The 18,522-nt window shown below is 29.1% G+C and overlaps 1 protein-coding gene and 1 long non-coding RNA gene across 7 annotated transcripts in view; one reads left to right on the forward strand and one right to left on the reverse strand.

Moving 5' to 3' along the window:
* The window catches only part of LOC123262141, a 118,810-nt gene that overhangs the window by 99,361 nt on the left and 927 nt on the right, over positions 1–18,522 (forward strand). The gene's annotated exons all lie outside the window — the stretch shown is intronic.
* Positions 1–18,522, reverse strand: part of LOC123262138 (optomotor-blind protein-like) — an 89,994-nt gene that overhangs the window by 32,384 nt on the left and 39,088 nt on the right. For 4 of the 6 annotated variants that reach the window (XM_044724238.1, XM_044724242.1, XM_044724239.1 and 1 more), the window contains one exon: positions 17,713–17,875. In XM_044724238.1, the coding sequence (XP_044580173.1) occupies positions 17,713–17,875 (163 nt within the window). The remainder of the gene's footprint in view (positions 1–17,712; positions 17,876–18,522) is intronic. The other 2 variants (XM_044724241.1, XM_044724240.1) reach the window with 1 other exon arrangement.

The following is an 18,522-nucleotide window of genomic DNA, read 5'->3' on the forward strand; positions in this document are numbered from 1 at the left end:
AACTAATAAGCTCTAAACATCAAAAAACCACGTCGTTCGCCACCAAGCCGGTTAAAATCGGTTAATTCGTTCGTGAGTTATCGTTGACGAAAGAAATCGAAAAAAAGTGTTTTTTTCGAATTACACCGAAATTTGCGGTCTGATCAATTTGTGTTTGAAAATATATTATAGAATTTAAATAACTGCGTTGAATGGCGCCAACCGCGTGAAAATCGGTACATTCATTCAAAAGTTATTGCGGTTTGAAAATTCAACAAATAATGTTTTATTAAACTTCTATCAGACTTTTGAGCTCGGAGAGCTCAAAACTACACGAAAATTATATTTTTGAGCTCGAAGAGCTCAAAAACGTAATAAGTGCAATTTTAAGCGCTTAATTACGAAAGTAGCGGGAAGTTGCAGGGATGGCCCTCAGGGTCAACCGTTTTCCTAATTTTTTTTTTATTTTAATTAGAATTTTTTATCATTGCAGTATTATCTACCAAGGTCGGAAAACTTGTTTACTTCAAAGTCAATTGAAGTATGTTTTGAATACGTTAAGCATGTAAGAAATATTTTTATTTATTTTTGTATTTTTCAAAATTAAATTTCTATCATAATATTCAAATTTTGCTATGGACAATATTTTTTTTAGTCTCAACTAAAAATATTTAAACATTATTTTTACACAAATAAAATTATTGTTATGTTTGAAAATAAATTCACTGAAAAAAATAGTATATTACACTATTAGGGCAGAAAGTTTGAGACTTCTGCACTGCGCGCCATGATGCCCGAGGCGTAGCCGAGGGCATCACGGCGCGCAGTTCAGAGCTCTTAAACTTCTGCCCGTGTAGTGTATACTATTTTTCTTTATAGCCGGTCGAAAGTACGTAAAATATTTAATGTACTGCATCGAAAAAAAATTGATGCCTGCCCTCGACATTTGCGGCACGAGCGAAGCGAGTGCTGCTGGTCGGGGGGGGGGGGCAGGCACAAATAAAAAAAAATTAATGTAAAATCAAATAAAAAATAATTAACAAACATTTTTTTTGAAAAATTTTTAGATTAAATAAAACTGAAATTTCTTGAATTCAACAAACATAATAAAGATTATTCTCGGTTAAAAATAAAAAAAATGAACATATTATCTGAAAATTAACAATAATTAATAAAAATCAAATTAAATTGTTGTTACTGCGTGCATTTTTCTAAATAATTCATTAATTAAATAAAGTTGATCCATTTTACACACGTCACTGTCAAACTGAATCTCAGTATACGGTACAACCTGGTTATAAATTACATCGGATGATCTACTCACTCTTACGGCAGTTATACCTCTATCTATATATGAAATATTTCATGTGAGTAGAAGAAAGAAAGAAATATTAGAAATATAACCAAGTTGTATTGTACCATTAATCGTAAATGATCAGCGTAAACAAAACATAGTTAGTAACAAATGACTAATGTCAGTCGCGGTAACGAAAGCATTTTATGCTCCCGCTGTTATAGAGGGCGGATGTGTAGCTTTACTAATACACGAATCTTTAACTTTCTGCCTTGAAATAAGTGAAAAGGATGCGTACTTTCGACCGAGGTATAAAAAAAAAATTCTTAACTGGAGTGTAAATTTTCTTGGCTGAAGAAAATATTAAGGAAAGTTGAAAATTTTTTTAATGAAGTCAAAGTTTCTTGAGCCAAGAAAATTTTTTCTTGCTCCAAAATAAATTTCGTTTTCCTTAAAATTTTTTTGGCGCAAGAAATTTGTTTTTTGTGTGTATGAACAAAAATCAATTCTTGGCTATAGAACAAATATTATGGACTTAAAAAATTATCTGAATTTTTGGGGTTGGTTTAAAAATTAAATAAATTGAAAAGCTTGGCTCCCATCCGGTTGGCTGTCTTATTCGAGTCCTGAGTATATTATAATACAGATACAAATGAAAACAAAACCTAAAAATGGATAAATAATATACAGAGAAGCCGGCGTCTAAAAGACATGTAGCGGTTTTCAAGATGTCGCGCCGGCTTAGCCCGAACAAACAGCAAGTAAAAGCCGCGGTCTTGTCGGCCTCACGCTTCGCTTGTCATCGAGTGGCCGCCACCATTGCCTGAATCTTTTTCTCTCATTGTCTTTCTCACGTCTTTACTCGACACGACACTCTCTTGCCTTCTTATCCATACATTTATATTTTTTTTTACACTTGATTTTAGTTTTACTTTTTACTCATATTTTATTTATCAACCGACTTAAATGACAATCGTGCCGCATACATGCACACGTATATGCATTCTGATATTTTTAATGACATTAAAAAATGTATTTTTATCAAAGATAAATTATATGTGCCCTAACTGTCATTTGACAGTATCAAGAACTATATTTTATATTTTTTACTTGTAAAATCAATTTTTTTTATTTTCTTTTAGTTTTTGCATGGGCTTAGGTCTCTAATTCATACTTTTACATTCCAACTGATAAAATAACTCATTAATTTAATTTATAATTTGATACTTTCACATACAGCTATAATAAAATTATATTATATAGCTAAAATAAAAATAAACTGCACAAAAAAAAATTAACTTAAATCAAGTAAATAATTTTGAAGAATTTCATCTTCCTGATTTGAGTAGAAAAATTCTCAAATTAAGAAATTTTTCTTGGTTTAAGTAAATTTTACTTGATTCAAGACAATGAAACCCTTCAAAATTATTTTCTTGGTTTAAGAATTTTTCTTTTGATTGGAGTTAATTTTTTTTCTTTGTACTATCTTACAATATACACATAAAAAAAAATATTTGAACTACTTCAACTTAATATTGATTTTTATTTTTATTAATACTTTCTTGAATTAAGAAAATTTTTACTCAGTCAAAAATGTTATTATTTATCAAAAAAAACTTTTGTTCAAAATTTTGATCTTGAATATTTGATTGCAAAAATTTTTAAAGATAAATATTTTTCAATTTTAAACAAAAGGAGTAATATTTACTTGAAAAAAATTTTAATCATGCGGATTTAAAAAACCAGATAATAATATGCGCTTAAATTTTCATTTTTATAACTTACATTTAATCTTTCAATAAAATTTACTAATCTTTTATTTAAAATTGAAGAATGTTTATATTTTTTAATTTTTGTTACAGTTTTAATTCGATAAATCGACTAAAAATCGAAGATTTAATCACAATTGCATCAAATCAATAAACAAATATTTAAAAAAATTAACACATACTTTCATCGCAATGACAGTAAATTTTCTACAGTTTATTTATTTTTTAAAAGCGTAATAAGTAAATTTTATACTATTTATAATTAGTGAAAACTGTTAGCTTATATTACACTCAATCAAACTTTTAGTAATTAATCTTCCTAAACAATCAAGCGGTGGAGTAATTTGAAATGTAAAAACCAGCAAATACGTTCATTTTCTTTATCGTGATTGCAATGAGCGTAGGATTTAATTATGCAGTTCACAGTAAAACTAAAGTCCCGCAAGGTGTGATTGGACTCGACGAAATGTGTTTATTCGTCGCGTTAACGCCATTTCGAGCGACGTGCCACCGAGTGATGCCAAAGCACAATCAACGAAAACGAAAACGCTACTACCGCTAGAATAACTCATTTAGTTAGTATATAGAGCGTCATACTATCGTTCAATGAAATAGTCATGAACGCGTATATTCATAGACCAACCAGACGTATATTTGAAATAACTTGTGCCAGTATGCAGTTATTGGTCGATAATAAATACCATGCTAGAGTAAAGATCAGTTGCAGTCTGATAAAATGGGAGAATTTGCATGAGTGAAATGATTTAAAAATGAAAATTCAATATCCTCAAAAGGAGTCTAATTTTCTATCAACAAAATTATTTTCAAGCTTGAATAAAATGTAGGGGAACCTGGGGCACGAAGGCCCCCCCCCCTGGGGCACAGCGGCCCCCCTCAAAAATTTGGTAAAAATTTTTTTTTTCAATTTCTGTCAAGTTATGACCTCTATAATGTTTTTATGATATTTTGGGCCAATATGCGATATGTTGGGCATAATAGACCACTCGAAAAAAAAATTGTAACGAAAAAATTATTTTTTTGTTTTCGAATTGTGATAAATTTAAAGAATTCATTATTTTAGGATTTTTCAGGTCAATGGTATTTATCTTGGGTAAAATGAATAAGAAAAAATTTAATTGAATTGAAAAATTTGATAAAAAGTTAAATTATATTGCTTATAAAAAATTAAAAACACAGTTTTTTAAAATTAAAACAGTAATAACTATATTATTAATTATTGATCGCGGTATCTTCTGCACCAGGCAGAAACCCAATCTCAAAGTTTTATTTGAATTCCTCCAAGGATGTCTTACTCTACGCAGTTCATATTTCTAATTTTGACTTGATAAAAATATAGAAAAAAAAAAAAGGTCTGGTTCAAGATATTACGTATTTTAAAAGCTCAATCTGAAAACTCAACATGTGATTTTATTCAATGTAAACTAATGTAACCAATTTATTGCTATTAAATAACATCTCTTTTTTTTTCTTGTACGTAGGTTTAAAACCTCTATGTGCAATAAAAGAAATTAATTATATTATTAACTATTATCTATTTAAAACTAATTAACAGTTAAACAGTAAAATTTATTATAATTTTTTAAAACTTTAACAAAAATTAAACTTTGAATAAAACTTGAAATAAAAATGTTTGATAATTTGGAAATCACATCGCGATAATTTAATGAATATACGATTATTCGCAATGATCACAGACATATTCGTTAGAATAATCTCTGCCAATACCTGCGCAAGAATCATCAGACCATTTATTACAATTTTTTCACTGAATCCAAGACTATGGATTCTGAGTCATGTTCATTACAATAAAGACAATGGCAATCATCATTTTTATATTTTAAATGTTTTTTTCTTTAATTTTTTGGTTTTGATTTTATTTTTTTTTATTTGTTTAAAAGTTCTCCGCGATACTCAAGACTCGTAAGAATCGTGGTTTTCCCTCGACGACGTTTTCTAGGAGGAGAATCTCTAGATTTTAATGGTAATGGCTTCAGTGAAAAAAAAAATTTTTTATATGATTTTTTGGGGAGGAGGCCGTCGTGCCCTAGAAAAAAAAAAAATTTTTTTTTTCGATTTTTTGCAAAATTTCGACTGATTCATTCGAAATAGACGGAAAATAAATGAATTTGATGGTTAAAAGCCACAAAAAGAAAAAACCGGCTTAAGGGGGCCGTCGTGCCCCAGGCTCCCCTAATTGATAGTTGGTCACACTTGAAAAAAAATTTGAAAGATAAAACATCAGATAGTTAACAAACAGCAAGAGAATATTTAAAAGTTCATTTGAATATTAAATAAAATTCTAATATTAATTAAGATTATTAATTATGGTATCACCGTGAATAATGGTTGATCTCTATCAAAGTGATAATACTGAGATAATGAAGTTTTTCGTGAACTAATGTTTAATTATTAAGTTGTAAATTAAGAAATGCTCATTAACATATTTAAATTTGAATATTACAAAACTATGAGTTTTATTTTGAGAAAAGAAATGAAAATATAGTTCTATTTTTAAGTCAAGTGTTGATTTTAAACAAAATTTTACCCATGAAATGTTAATTGAAAATTATTGTTCAAAATTATTGTCATACATTGAATTTTATTTACTTCTACAAATTACATGTAATTAAATTTGTAAACGTCGAATGATATTTGATGAATTTTTATGTTGAAATTAATTAAATTAATTGACTAAAGAAAATAAATTTTCATTTCTTTTTTTTTTTTTTTTTTTTGGGAGTGTGATTTATCTACTAAAAACTTTTTTACTTTAAACATTGCTTTTTATAACGAGAGAAAAAAAAACTCTTGTCCATTTATCTGAGCTTTTAAAGCCAAACTTTATTTTTTTCCTTCGAAAAATAATTTATCAAATAAACAACAATGAATTATTCATAAAAATCCACTATAAAATATTTACTGTAAAAATATCCACTGTAAAATATTTACTTTTTAATTAGTAAAAATTTTACTTTATTACATATTAATGATTATAGCACATTATTGTTAATGTATGATAACTATTTGCATATTGCAATATTTTATTCCTAAAGATTTAATTAAAAAATGAAAATTTTTCTCTAACATTAGACGGCTGATTTTAATATTTTTAACTTTATTTTTTGTTTTCTAATTTTTAATTCCGTCCAATACAGAGCCAATTTCCTTCTTTCCTTTTTCTTAAATTCTTTTTTGGTCCAAGTAAATCATTTTTTAGACTAATTTTTCTGATAATACACCCAATAAATTTATTAATGACAATCATCTCCTATTGAATGGATTCTATTCACTATATCTAACATCTCTACCGTTCATGAACTTTACCTATGACATTTCTATCTTCATTATCTTAATATATTCAATGTATTCAATGACTTAAAAAATTATTGTACAACTAGCATGCATTAGTAAAGTTAATTTATAATGAATTTGTCATATAGATAAAATTATCGTTGAGTAGATATGCTTGACATTTAAAAAAATGTAAACAAATAAAATATAAAATTTCGCATATTGATTAAAAAATTTTCATACTTTAAAAATTACTTTGTTTAAATATTGAAACTTGAAAATTTTATAAAAGTTTTTATTTCATCTTTAATTGAATTTTTCAAACCATTTCTTGATATTTATAAATTATAAATTAAACATGAATACATGCTATAAATTTTATAAAAAATAATAAAACGATAACTCAAGCAAAATAAAAATCTGACTACATTAATTAGAGTAATTTCACGAGATTTATTTGAAAGTTTAAACATAAAGTAATGATAACAACAGTTAAATATTAATGAGAAAAATGAAGTTTAACTTTTTTAAAGCTTAAGTAAGACTTTTGCAATGTGTACACACATATGTCCCCCACTACATATCGTATGTTCGCGAAGGTTTGCGCGACTAGGAACAGCTTGTGCGCATTTTATACGCAGTGGGGACGACGCCCGCCCCCAGATACGCCCTTCGCTTTCCCCTCTCGCTTGGAGATGATTCTCGTGTGTGTAATCCGCACATGTGTGCGTACATATGTGCGTGAATGTATACAGAATATAGGATAGGGGTAACCGATCAGTAAATTCGTTAATCCTGCAGTGTACGCTGGTATTAATCCACCGAAGAAAACAACTAAAATTGAGTGCTGCTGTAGTAAAACGCGTGTATTTTTTTAGTCTTTTCATTGATGATATGTGATTGAAATTCAGTCGATATTTTTTTAATTACCTGAGTAGTCACGATTAATTTATTTTTATGTCTATGTACGAAATGTACTGTAAAATTTTACAATTTTAAAAAACAATAAAACAGGAAATATTTTTTTTGTGCATTCAATTGTTGGAAAAATTTACGCATATGAAATTGAAAAATATTGAATGTAATAACACAGACAAAGATCTTGTGCTTGAATTTTTATGTACAATCCACACATGGGAGATTTGATTGACTTGTAAAACATCTGTTTTTGAAAATTGATGAATTTAACGCTTGAGTTATTTTTTTATTAAAAATTTGCGGATTATGATATTTAAAAATTACACTATAAAAAATGTGTAAGTGCAACACTCTATACCATCTTTAAAAATATTAGAATAAAATCTTGCAAAATTTTTATAAAATTTAATAATATTGAAGTTGGGGAAAAATGAAAAATTTTTTATTTTTTACACTAATGATTCAGTAAAAAAAATTTTTTTTTAATTTAAAGATGAATTGGAATAAAAAATAAGGAATAACAATTAAAAACTTGTCCAAAAATTAAAAAAAAAATTCAACATTTTAGATTATCAAGCCAGACAAAATATTAAAATTAATAAAAAATAAAACAAGTAATTTTTTTTTAAGAAAAATTATTTTTGATGAGTATTAACAAATATTACACTGATAAAAAAAAATTTTTAAGCCTAGAAAATCATTCTGAAGAATTTTTTGTTTTTTAATCAAGTAAAAAAAATTTTTAACTAGTTAAAATTAATTTAAAGCAAGAAAAATTTCCTAAGTTCAAGGATTTTCTCTCGATAAAATATTAAAAAATAATTTTGGCCAAATAATCTTCGAAATAAGACTGAAAAATAAGCGTAGGTATAGATTAAATATTAATAGGATTGTTTATCCGAATGTAAAAGAAGCTTTTGGAGCGCAGAACATACATAACATAGTCGCTAAGTAAAGTAGAGTTTAGTAGTAACATTATACTTTATTGGGATACACAAGCTGAGAAATCTATCAGTTGAGGGATGAAGAGTGTTTGATCGTGTTCGACCCTCGGGAAGACACGGTCAGAAATCGAGAATTCACATATACAAGCCAGGCACATGTGAAGATAGGGCAGAATAACTACAGAATACATATAGAACATGAGATGTATTTGTAGGTAGATCGAATGGAATCGAAGGGATGTTGAATCAGAGCCGGCGGTGGTTGGGGTCGTCAATTGGACCGCTCACAAGTGAAAGATAGATTGTCTGGGATCGTCTTACGGGTTGTTCGATTCTATTAAACAGAAATGCTCGCTGCGGTAGTTGAACCATCCCCTACAACTGCCCGGACCAACCCCTAAAGAGGATTTAGTCCTTGTGCTTGTGAGCTCAACTTCGGTCTATCTCTTCCAACACCGTGTTTCCGATTCGCCTAAATCCCCATCCTCAATAGATGGGACCATAGAATGGGAATAGAATGTGGAAGTAGATTTTGTTAAATGTTAAATGTACGCGGTATACATAATTTAAGCATAAAGATCTAGTATCTGAACTAGCACTCGAGTAAGAGCGATAGAGACCGATAGACAAACAGTAAAGTGCTCCGAGATAATTAATTCGAAGCCATAAAGATATTTTATTTTTATTGCTCTGGTATATATAGTATTATGCTTTATTAATATTAAGAAATAGGATGAAATACTGGAGAGGAAAGATATAAAACATTGAGAGATTAATGTTACATTCTCTTTTTTTCACACGAAAAATATGAATACTAATCATCCTTTTATATTTATATGTAGAGGGTATACCTATTTCAACGTACCGTATTTATTATCACGATCAGCTATTCGGTATGCTTTGATCAATTCAATTAGACCGCGAAAGGTATATAAGATGAATAAATTAATTGATGAAATATATACGCTGTTCTAAAGCTTCATTTTATGATCATTTCATCGCATCAACGGTCTCACGAGATTCAGATACCCGAGATCAAAAGCTTTACTCCAAAATCTCAAGGCAGCATTTTCATAATGTTTTGATAAAGACATAATATTCACAAAAAAGAGGATACTTTGAAATGAGAAAAATTTTCTTTAATTGAAATAAAAAATTGTTTTTGTGAAGAAAAGTTCCTTGGTTTAAGAAAAATTTTGCTTGGGCCAAAAGTAAATTTTTTTTCTTAGTGGATATTTTCTTATAGCATTAAAAAATTCTTTGCAACATAAACAAATTTTTCGGACTAAAAATTTTGTCGTTAAGTTGAGAAATATTTTTTTAACTGCAATTGTCTTATATAGTAATTTTTATAATACACTGATAGAAGGATTTGTTTATAGTTAAAAATATTTGTTAATATTTAACACATCATTTATTAGAGACCACTTTTTAGTCCTTAACAAATATTTCTTAGTATTTAAAAAGATTTATAAATATTTAATAAAATATTAGATTTATTAAATACAAATAAATCATTTTAAATACTAAGAAATATCTGTTTAATACCAAAAAGTGGTCTCTAATAAATGATTTGTTAACTATTAACAAATATTTTTTAATACAAATAAATTATTTTTAAATTTTTTCAATTCAAGAAATCATTTTTTATTCAAGAACTTTTAAATTTTCATTCCATTTATTCTAAAGACTTTTTTAAATGAAGACAAATAATCTTTAACCAAGAATCAAGCCAGCCCTTTCTTCACTGTAATCTAAAAACTTTATATACTTAAAACTTAATTTCTCGTTTCTTACTCGTTGAAACTTTAAACACATAACCGACAGTAAGTTTATGAATGATTAACGAGAATCGTTGGGTAGTCGTGAAGAGAGGCGTTAAAGAAGATAACGGTTTGACAGGCCGTTGGGTCACCATGTCCGGAACTCGTTTGGACTAATCACCACCTCATACTAATACTCAACTCTTTTACTTATATATTTACATTCATTTGCGTCTTATCCTGCGGCAAACGGAGAACAAGTATTTAATTCATGTTATCAAACTTTAGTATATTTTATCTTACTTCCTTCGACTCTTAAATCTTCATCAGATGTATCTCGTCTGCAATATATTACTCGAACCGCACGATTTTATTACTGCAGCTCATCGACAGTTTTATGATTATAAATTTAAACGCTGGAGATGTAAGATTGGCTTGAGAATGAGAATACATTATCTATAAACTGAGCTATAAAATGATTACTATAATCGAGGAGTCTAATAGTATACATTATTCGAGATTAATTACAATTACAATTACTATCACAAGGTATAGTTTTATTTTATAGTCGATAGTTTTAACGCTTATACGTTCTTCTAAATTAATCCTCAGCTGCATCATTCGCAAATCATTCATGCGGTTCGTGTTTACATTACCTTAACAAACTGCCTCCTGTCTATATTACAATGTGTCTCGACGAGCCCTGACAGATCACGCGAGTTATCATGTAATAATACGTATATCATCACTACCAATGCCACTGTTATTTTTCATCAATCAATCATTCATATTAATTAGCTTAAAAGTGTTACGTTACACTAATCATATCTAATTTAATTAGTATCAATTACAACTGATTTTAATCAATTATCAATTACGATAGAGATTGTAGACTAATTTAAGTGTAGTAATCATTAGATAGACTAAAACAGAAACTTGATGTTAAATTAATTAGAAGCTCATTGTGTTATCGCTATAAAGATACAAAAAACACGAACGTAATTTTATATTGGAATTAAATAACATAATTTTCAAGTAAAATCGAAAATTTGATTTGTTTTTATGATTATAACGTTGGTTTATTGATTGTTCATAGGCTTGTAAACACTATAACTTTTAAAAAATACAATTTGTTAACAAAATTTTTTTTTCAATCCCTTTATATGGTTATTGTGAAGTACCCTTTTAAAAATCTTAGCTCGATATTATTTTGTTTGATTATAATTAATATATTTCGGTTGGTCAGACTCAATTTTCTATCCTTCGATTAGCCATATTACTTACTTTTCTACCCTGATAAAAAAATTGACTTGACTCAAGAGCCAAACTCTTAAACCAAGAATTCCATTTTGAAGAAAATGATTTTCTCGAGTCAAGAGAATAAATTCTTGACTCAAGAAAATTTTCTTAGACCAAGAATAATTTCTTAGCTCAATAATTTATTCTCTTGACTCAAGAAAATCATTTTCTTCAAAATGAAATTCTTGGTTCAAGAATTCGGCTCTTGAGTCAAGTCAATTTTTTTATCAGTGTACATATACATTTAATTAACGAGTGAATACAGCTGAGATTATACTTCTATTGTACTCTCGACTGTTGATAAAAATCACCAGAAGGTGGCGTGGTAGTATACTTCTTTTATAACTTGTAGTCTCTCTCAAGAAAAGGCGGGCTATTCAAAACTAAACTTTCAAAATAGAAATTAAAAAAATTCTATTACGTTTGCTGACATTTCAAAATTAATATTAACTTTATAAATTCAATTTATGTTTAAAGTATTAAATTTTAGTTCGTTAATATTTGTGCAAACTTTTTTCACGCTGCATTATAATCTAAGTTCTAATTTAACTTAGTTCCTTCTTTTTATTATTCTTACATAAAAATTATGTTACGAATAAACTCAACAAATTATAATCCTAAAAAGTTAACATTTGATTTCAGTAAATAACTTAATAATGCATGATAATTTAAGAAAGCACCTTTAAAGTTCAAACCATAAAAATATTTTGTGAAATTATTTTATTTTGTACATCTCTCTCAAGTTTCTTAAGTGGGACTTAAAAAAATAATGAAATTATGGTTGTTTCAGATACATCATAATATCTCTTTACTGTTTATGGATATACATATATTCCGTTATGTCTTTATCCTATTTATTATAATGATCGGCACTGGCTTCCCGGATTCTTCCACGCCTGTTTTTCGCTCAACAAATGCAAATTGCCCTGCAAATTATCCTTTTCAATTTTACACGTATTCGCAGCTTCTTTTTGGTTTGTCATCATATAAACTCATTTGCTTCATTGTTGTTCTTATTCTAACTCAAAAATGTTATCTATACAATACCATTCAATACTCACATTATATCTTTACATAGTTATCAACCATAATATTTTGAAATAGAGGGGATGATTCATTAAGTGCTCTTATAACCCGCGCTCATAATTCAACCATTTCTCATGATATCCATTTGTAGTTTGTACTTTACAAATTTTTTTATAATTCACATTTAAAACGTAGTTTTTGCAACTTATTCAACGGCTACTATTATCTATGATATTTATTGTCAACTCACGTGAACTAAGAACCTTGTTACTAATTATCTACATAATATTACTGTCGTGTCTGTCGACTACACTTCAATACCCGGAATGTTTGTTGTCTTCATGTAAAATACCGAACACTGAACATCAATAATTACAGGAACTATCATTTTGTGTGCTTGAGCCTTCGTATGCATGCACATAATGGCTTAAAATAAATTAACCGCATGGTTGATATGAGGATAGAAAATAAAATTTTGATGATTATAGTTATTTATCCAAACTATATTTTTATTGAATTAAAATCAAAATTACATAATTATATACTCAAAAATATTTCATCAGTGTGTGAATAAAATTTCAACTGTTTTTAGTGATATTTTGCTTGAAAAAATTTTAAAAATTATTCGTTTTAATATACTTGATTACTAAATTTAAAAGTTATTCATAGCCAAAAAAAATTTTTATTTAAAAAATCTTTATAAAATCTTCACTTATGAACAAATCATAGAAGCTTTAGAAGCTTAATTGGGGAAAAAAAAAAAAAAAATAGATCTTAGATTATTAAAGAAGAAAGAATATTAAAGAACTGTAATTAAATATTTCAAATATAAATGAATTTATAGAGTTAATATTAATTTTAAAGTATCAGCGAACGCAATAAAATTTTGAAACATCTATTTTTGAAAGTTTAGTTTTAAACAGCCCGCCTTTTCTTGAGAGAAACTATATACTCTAGTAGAAGTATACTACCACGCCACCTTCTGGTGGTTTCAACTAACACTCAAAAGTACAATATAAGTTTAATCTCAGCTGTATTCATTTGTTAAATAAATGTATATGAAGAAAAATAAGTACTATAGCTGATAGAAGAATAGAAAATTGAATCTGAGCGCCCAAAATATATTAATTATAATCAAACAAAATAATATTGAGCTGAGATTTTCAAAAGGGTACTTCACAGTAACCATATAAAGGGATTGAAAAAAAAATTTAGTTAACAAATTGTATTTTTCAAAAGTTATCGTGTTTACAAGCCCATAAACAATAAAAATATTGACGTCATAAGTCACTAAAAAAATTCTTTTGGATGCGGATCTTTATTAATCAATTTAAGAGTGTTTTTAGTATATATAAATAGATAATTTGTCTATATAACCGAAAATTTTCACGGGAAATTTCTCAATATGTTACAGTATCAGCACTAAAGGCTATTCTTGCTGATACTGATAATCAGCTTAGTTATTATTAGCTTAAATATAGTGTCTGTAATTTGATATCTAATATTCTGAATCTATGCACTCTAGCCTATAGTTATAAATATATTGAGACATAAGCAGTAAGAAACAATACGCGCAGGAACATCCAAGTGATAACAACGCGCAGACGCAAATCACTACGTGGTGTAAAGCTATATAAGGGATAGGAGCTATCGGCGTTTCTCTTGGATGCGCACAAACACACCTTGATGCCCATCATCGTGTATCGTATATAATATATAGTACATAGTAGTTCGAACGCGTCAAAGAAAACTCTAGAGAGCGTCAGCCAAAATGGCTCCCTACTGTCTCGGTGCCGGTTCTCCTTCTCTAAGGCACGCGATTTTACGTAATAAAGCAAGACGAGTACCCTCGTGCCCACGCGAAGTGCATACGTAAGGGTATTACATATATCAAGTGGAACCGATATGTATTTCATGATTTATCGTATATATTTATTTTCATTTTTATATTATATGTATGTAATGTTGCTGCTTATACTACTGGTTACTGAGACACTAAGTATCTCAATGGGAAATTGAGGTATCTTTTAAGCAACTTTGTAACATGTATGAGCTTTTATTTGGAAGTTTTTGCGGGTGACCGCTACATCCATTTTGCGTGCACGCATATTCAAAAAACTCTTTCGGTTTCTTTCAATCTTATTCATCATTCTATTGTTGAGTTGTTCCTTCACACTTGAATATTTATTTTCTCACCGTAAGGTTACACATGTTACGTGATGTATAATGCGTTATTTGGGTGTGCTTTGAGGTTTTTCAAATCTTTTATATGAACACATGTGTTTTTCAAATTAAATTTTGATTTGATGAGACCAAACGCAAAAGTAAAAAAATTCTGTGATTTTTGCTATTTTTCTTATCATCGAACAAGTCTGAGGTTCTTTTCAGAATTTTTTGAAGCGAAGATTTCGTTTTCTTAACGTGGATTTAATTTTTTTTGGCTTTAGATGGTTAAATTTTGAACAAATAAACTACTTTGAATCATAAAAATCAAGTTCGTAAAAGAAAACGATATTATTCTTAGTTAAGAATTTTATTGGTTCAAATTTTTGTTGAATAAGATTTTTTAATCAACCTTTCATCACTGAAAAATGTTTTGAAGTGGATTTAGTACACTGTTTGTAAGAAATTAAATTTTGAATTTTCTCCTAAATGATTAATTATGAAAAACTCAAAATTCAAAAAAATTTTTTTTCATAAATATATACTTTTTTTTTTAATTTTCTTAATTATAAATTTGGAGTTAAATAAAGTTCATTGATAAATAACTAATTCAATTAAAAAATCATCATTGAATAATGAAAAAATATTCAAAACATTAGCTATTGAACTAATAAATAATTTTCAATAATTATCAACAATCTAAACATTACTGATGGAAGCCATCTCAAGTTTATCTGTGGACTCAAAACACTCCAAACAAGTTTTTTTTCCGTGTATCTCCATGTTCGAGTCAAACATTGGCGCAAAATATATCAAGCAATGTAAACAATGTAATTTTTTTCTTTATTTTTTTTTCTCAAAAATGTTTTGAAAGAGCGTTGTGTCTCTTGTCTTTATTAGAAGATTCTCTGCTCAGTGCGTTTATGAGAATGTGGTCGCCCATCCACTTATTCGGGGACACAAACAGTGGTGATGATGTGTTTGAGGATGACAAACAGATACTTTAAAGAAACGAAGCAAAAGGACGCCGACATAAGGGATAAGTAAAGGTGAATAAGGCCAGTTAGAAGATTCACAGGAGCATAAAAGATGAGAGAGTGAAATACGACAGCTGCTTCCGTTTAAAACGTTACCACATGTTATTGTGGCTTCTTTTTAGTTACAGGTATTTTCTTCTAGGCATAATAACAGATAAAATAAAAGCGTAGGCGCCACTTTTGCTCTAATTCTCCGATGGGAAATCCCAACATTTAAAACCTATTTACTCTTCTCCTAATACTTTTGTGCATCAGTTTCTTTTCTCATCTTGTGCTTAGTCTTTCAAGGGCAATTATTGTCTTTCCATTAGCTATGATCACTATTTTTTTTACCTACTCACATTTGTAATACCCTTAATTATCTCTTTATGTTTCCAACTATTTTTTTCTTGAAGAATTTTATTTTTAATCTTGTTGCTTCAAATTTCTTCACTTGTCCAGTCGTGAAGCTATTTTAATTGTAACCGTGAAAGATTATCAATTTTCTCTTAAATTCAAAAGTCTTAAAGCCTAATTAGATAACTGTACTTATAGAGCCTTATTAAGGGAACAAAATTTCAAAATTAGTTCCTTAAAACAAATAATACTACCCGTAATTTTTTTTAAATTTTAATTACCGTAACTGAAGATATATGAAAATGACTGATTAACATTTTCTAAAAATTACTATGACATTTTTTTAATTATTAATAAACTTTTAACTGGACAAAATGCAAAAAACTTGTCAGATTCAAAAGTACATTGACAAGAAAATTAAGTAGATTCAAGACGAAAAATCTTGAACCAAAAGATCATTTCAAAAAGTTTGAATCAAGTAAAAAAATATTTTAAAGAAATTTATGTTAGTTTAACTAAATTTTTCTTTATTTAAAAACTGTTCCGTTTGATTCAAAGTAAAGAAATTCCTCAAAATAATTTTTTCAATCCAAATTTTTCCTCTTAAATCAAGTAAATTTAGCTACCCAGGTATCTATGAACAAAGTCAAGCTTAATAAGACCTGAAGAACCATATTCTGATCTTGACTATGGCAGATAGAAAAACCTCGAAGCTCTAACGGATAAAGGATAAGCATTAGCCCGAACTAAATAGGTGTATGGAGTCTAATGTAAGAGTCTAATGTCGATTCCCTTCCTTAGAGATCATCACAACAGGGACCAGGTGAAGTGTCTCTATTAGCCGTATAATATAGTCCAGAGAATAAGAAGTAGAAGGGTTCATTTGAAGTTTTATGGGTCTTTGAACAATCTGGATATCAAAGGATCATAAGTCTTACAAGAGTCTCCTGAAAGAAGGCTTTTTTTGGCTATCCTACATTCTACATTCTACATTCTGGCTGTAGTCTGTACGCAATGTAGGATGTAGGTGAAGCATTAGCTTGACGAATGAAAGAGCAAAAGACTGGATGGGAGACTGATGGAAGAGAATGAGAAGGAAGAATCATGCACAAGAGCGGGTCTGTCTTTGGTGGAAAAAAATCCACGACAACAACGTAACCTGGTGAAGGAAAAAAGTAAGATGAGGAAGAGGTAAAGAGAAGCAGAGGTTTACGAAAAAAAATAAGGACGAGAAAGAGAAAGGAATAAGACGGGCAGCTAGTGAGGCTGAGAAAAAGTGGCCTGACAAAGGTCGGCTGGCACGCATCCACCAGCCAGCAGCCATTGACATCGAGGTTCACCAAAGGAGGACTAGATTTCACGAGCCAGCGATGCAAGATGATTCAAAGGATGCCGACAAACCTGCAAAGGGATTCGCGGGGACGTTGGTGAGGGAGGCTCATGTTAACCCGGGTGGTGGCTGTCTCTTGATAGAACTACCCCAGAATAACGTTAAAATTCCGATTTCTTACTTACTAAGCGGTAAGACATGAAAATAAAGAGAAAGAGATAGATAGAAAGAAAGAAATGAGCCAATTGAAACGGATGTGAGAACGGAAGAGGATTGTCAAGCCTCTTACTTAATTTAACCCTAATAACTTAATCTGGATTTGTTCTAGATGCTCGATTCAAATGAATTCGGTTCTTTCTGGTTGTTGGTGAAGTTATTCTGGTGATATTTAATCCGACTAAGCAATTATCATGCGCTGGAGCAGAAGGTAGGCTAGTAGGTTACTATTACTATTGGTTTGGGTTATTATTGCTCGGGGAAATTATTCTCTTAGGGATTACTTAATGCTAGTAGTAAGTGATTGGTTGGTTTGCGTTACGTACAGTACTTACATAGCCGTGCTTGTCGCTCATGTTGTTGGTTAACTTCAGTTTATGGAAGCTCACGACTTTCTGCATCCACTGCTCACCGCTGCTTGGCGAGTCCGGGTGTATGTACATCCTCTTCGGCATTTCGGGGTCCGCTTTTCCAGCTACCATCCACCTACTGTTTTCGACAATTCAACCAAAAATTTTTCTTTAGTTATCATGTTTTAAGAGTATTTTTATCATGCTTTTTATGTTTGAGGAGATTAAAATCAAAGGGAGGCTTATGCTGGGGAAAACTCGCTGTCAATGAGATTGTGGTAATCTTTCCGTGAGAACTTGCAAAAGGTTTTAAATACATCTTGAATATTATCTTGTTCTCTTGAATTCTTTGAATACGGATAAAGTGAATTTATTTCAATTTTATAAAAATTGTTTCCTTAGATTTTAAACTTCTCCATTGTTTTTAATGAGTTTTGAGAATTATTTATTGAGAAGTTTTTTTTTCTAAAAATTTTGAGTGTAATTGTGTTAAATTAATTTCTTAAAAAAAATCACAAGTAATTCAAAATTTGGAAAAATTTTTTAATTACTTTAAAAGCAGAACTCTGAAATCTAAAAAATCATTTCAAAAAATTTCATTGTCTTAAATCATGACAGAATAATTAAGTTTTATCAAAAAATAACCCATAACTTGGTCTAAAAGATAAAATCATTTTGATATTAAATAGAAATTCATTTTTCCAAAAAACAATTCAATTTTTAAAGGCGTAATTAATTGTAACATTCTATTTCAAAACTTCTCAATGTTTTTTATTGAAAATATGT

The sequence above is a fragment of the Cotesia glomerata genome, linkage group LG3 (genome assembly GCF_020080835.1).
Source record: "Cotesia glomerata isolate CgM1 linkage group LG3, MPM_Cglom_v2.3, whole genome shotgun sequence".
In the NCBI taxonomy this organism is placed as follows: domain Eukaryota; kingdom Metazoa; phylum Arthropoda; class Insecta; order Hymenoptera; family Braconidae; genus Cotesia; species Cotesia glomerata.